The 1,934-nt window shown below is 61.2% G+C and overlaps 1 protein-coding gene across 1 annotated transcript in view; it reads left to right on the top strand.

Moving 5' to 3' along the window:
- The window catches only part of EHMT2 (euchromatic histone-lysine N-methyltransferase 2), a gene marked incomplete at its 3' end in the record, with an annotated part of 25,253 nt that overhangs the window by 19,356 nt on the left and 3,963 nt on the right, over positions 1-1,934 (top strand). The window contains exons 17-21 of the mRNA XM_015569852.1: positions 4-57; positions 133-234; positions 1,409-1,513; positions 1,613-1,767; positions 1,848-1,932. Coding sequence (XP_015425338.1) covers positions 4-57; positions 133-234; positions 1,409-1,513; positions 1,613-1,767; positions 1,848-1,932 — 501 coding nt within the window. The remainder of the gene's footprint in view (positions 1-3; positions 58-132; positions 235-1,408; positions 1,514-1,612; positions 1,768-1,847; positions 1,933-1,934) is intronic.

Here is a 1,934-nt window from a genome sequence, read left to right as displayed (position 1 = left end):
AACCACCTGGAGGCGGCCCGCTACATGGTGCAGCGCGGCGGGTGTGTCTACAGCAAGGTGCGCTGCCGGGCCGGGCTGGGCCGGGGGCCGGTTAGGGGGGCCGCCCGAGGACTCACCTGCCGTCTCCCCCAGGAGGAGGACGGCTCCACCTGCCTCCACCACGCAGCTAAAATCGGGAACTTGGAGATGGTCAGCCTGCTGCTCAGCACAGGACAGGTGGACGTCAACGCCCAGGTCAGAGGCCCGCCGCCCCAGCCCCGGGGGTCCCTGGCTCAGCCCTAGGCTGTGCCCCCTTTCCGCCTCGGCCTACCTCTGACCCCTCCCTACAACCCATGTGGCTGCAGCTGTCCTCACCTTTCTCCCTCATTTGCATTTCTCTTTCTTCTTCTCTTTATCCCTTTGGGTGCTGAGTAGCTGCCTCATCTCTGAGGTGTCGGTGCTGTTTTTTTTTAATTATTTTGTATTATTTTTTAATCAGAGAGGAAGGGAGAGGGAGAGAGAGAGAGAAACATCAATGATGAGTGAGAATCAGCTGCCTCCTGCATGCCCCCCACTGGGGATCGAGCCTGCAATCTGGGCATGCCCTTGGCCGGAATCGAACCTGGGACTTTTCAGTCCACAGGCCGACGCTCCATCCACTGAGCCAAACCGTCTAGGGCTCAGTGCAGTTCTTTGTGAACTCTTAGTTTTTCGCATGGTAGACGTGTTTCACTCTCTCATCTTCTCGATTCATCCTTGGTCAGGAGGAGCCCCTGGAGTTGGCTCCTGTGGCCTCTGGCGTGGCCCAGCAGCCTCTGAGAGCACCCTGGCCTTTCGGGCATTCACACGCTACAGTCTGTACCATGGGGCGGCTGTCACTGCTGCTTCTTGCATCTAGGACTTCTGCGTAGGCAGACCTAGGAAATACAAATTTTTAAAAAAGAAAAAAATACTGCCCTCGCTGGTTGCTCAGTGGTTAGAGCGTTGGCCTGCAGACTGAAGGGTCCAGTGTTTGATTCTGGTCAAGGGCACATGCCTCAGTTGCAGGCTCAATCCCTAGCCCTGGGCCGGGCGCATACCGTTGTGGGGTCGGGGGGGGGGATGGGGACGGGGCAGCCAATCAATGTGTGTCTCTCACATCGATGTTTCTTTCTCTGTCCCTCCCTCTCCCTTCCCCTCTCTGAAAATCAATGGGAAAATATCCTCTGCGGAGGATTAACAAAGAGGAAAAGGGCAGAGGTGATCTGCGGCCTTGAGCCACAGACACTGTGGTTGGTGCCAGATGAAGCCGGCGCAGGGCACTGGGCACCTCGGTGCGAGCCGCTCACTCGGTCTGGCTCCAGGGCGCCTGCTTCTGGCCACGCGCTGCTTTGGTGAACAGAGCGGCTGGGCCTGCCCGCAGCCTCCTCCCGTCTCCCTCCACCCACAGGACAGTGGGGGGTGGACGCCCATCATCTGGGCCGCAGAGCACAAGCACATCGAGGTGATCCGCATGCTGCTGACGCGCGGCGCCGACGTCACCCTCACAGACAACGTGAGCCTGAGCTTGGTTGGGTGGGGAGGTGGCTGGCCCAGACCATGACCGAAGCGGAGGGGGGCTCAGGCTCACTGCCCGCCCCGTGCCCCTCCCCAGGAGGAGAACATCTGCCTGCACTGGGCCTCCTTCACCGGCAGTGCCGCCATCGCCGAGGTCCTCCTGAACGCCCGCTGCGACCTCCACGCCGTCAACTACCACGGGGACACGCCCCTGCACATCGCAGCCCGGGAGAGCTACCACGACTGTGTGCTGTGAGCCCCGCCTGCCGCACCCCCAAAGCCCCACCATCACCTCCGGAAGCCCCAACCCCACGGCTTCCTCTCCCTCCCAGGTTGTTCCTGTCGCGTGGAGCGAACCCCGAGCTGCGCAACAAGGAGGGGGACACTGCGTGGGACCTGACTCCCGAGCGCTCGGACGT

Source organism: Myotis davidii, unplaced genomic scaffold (assembly GCF_000327345.1).
Source record: "Myotis davidii unplaced genomic scaffold, ASM32734v1 scaffold1006, whole genome shotgun sequence".
In the NCBI taxonomy this organism is placed as follows: Eukaryota; Metazoa; Chordata; class Mammalia; order Chiroptera; family Vespertilionidae; genus Myotis; species Myotis davidii.
Note: the sequence above shows the minus strand (reverse complement) of the source record. Positions and strands in the feature narration are given on the sequence as shown.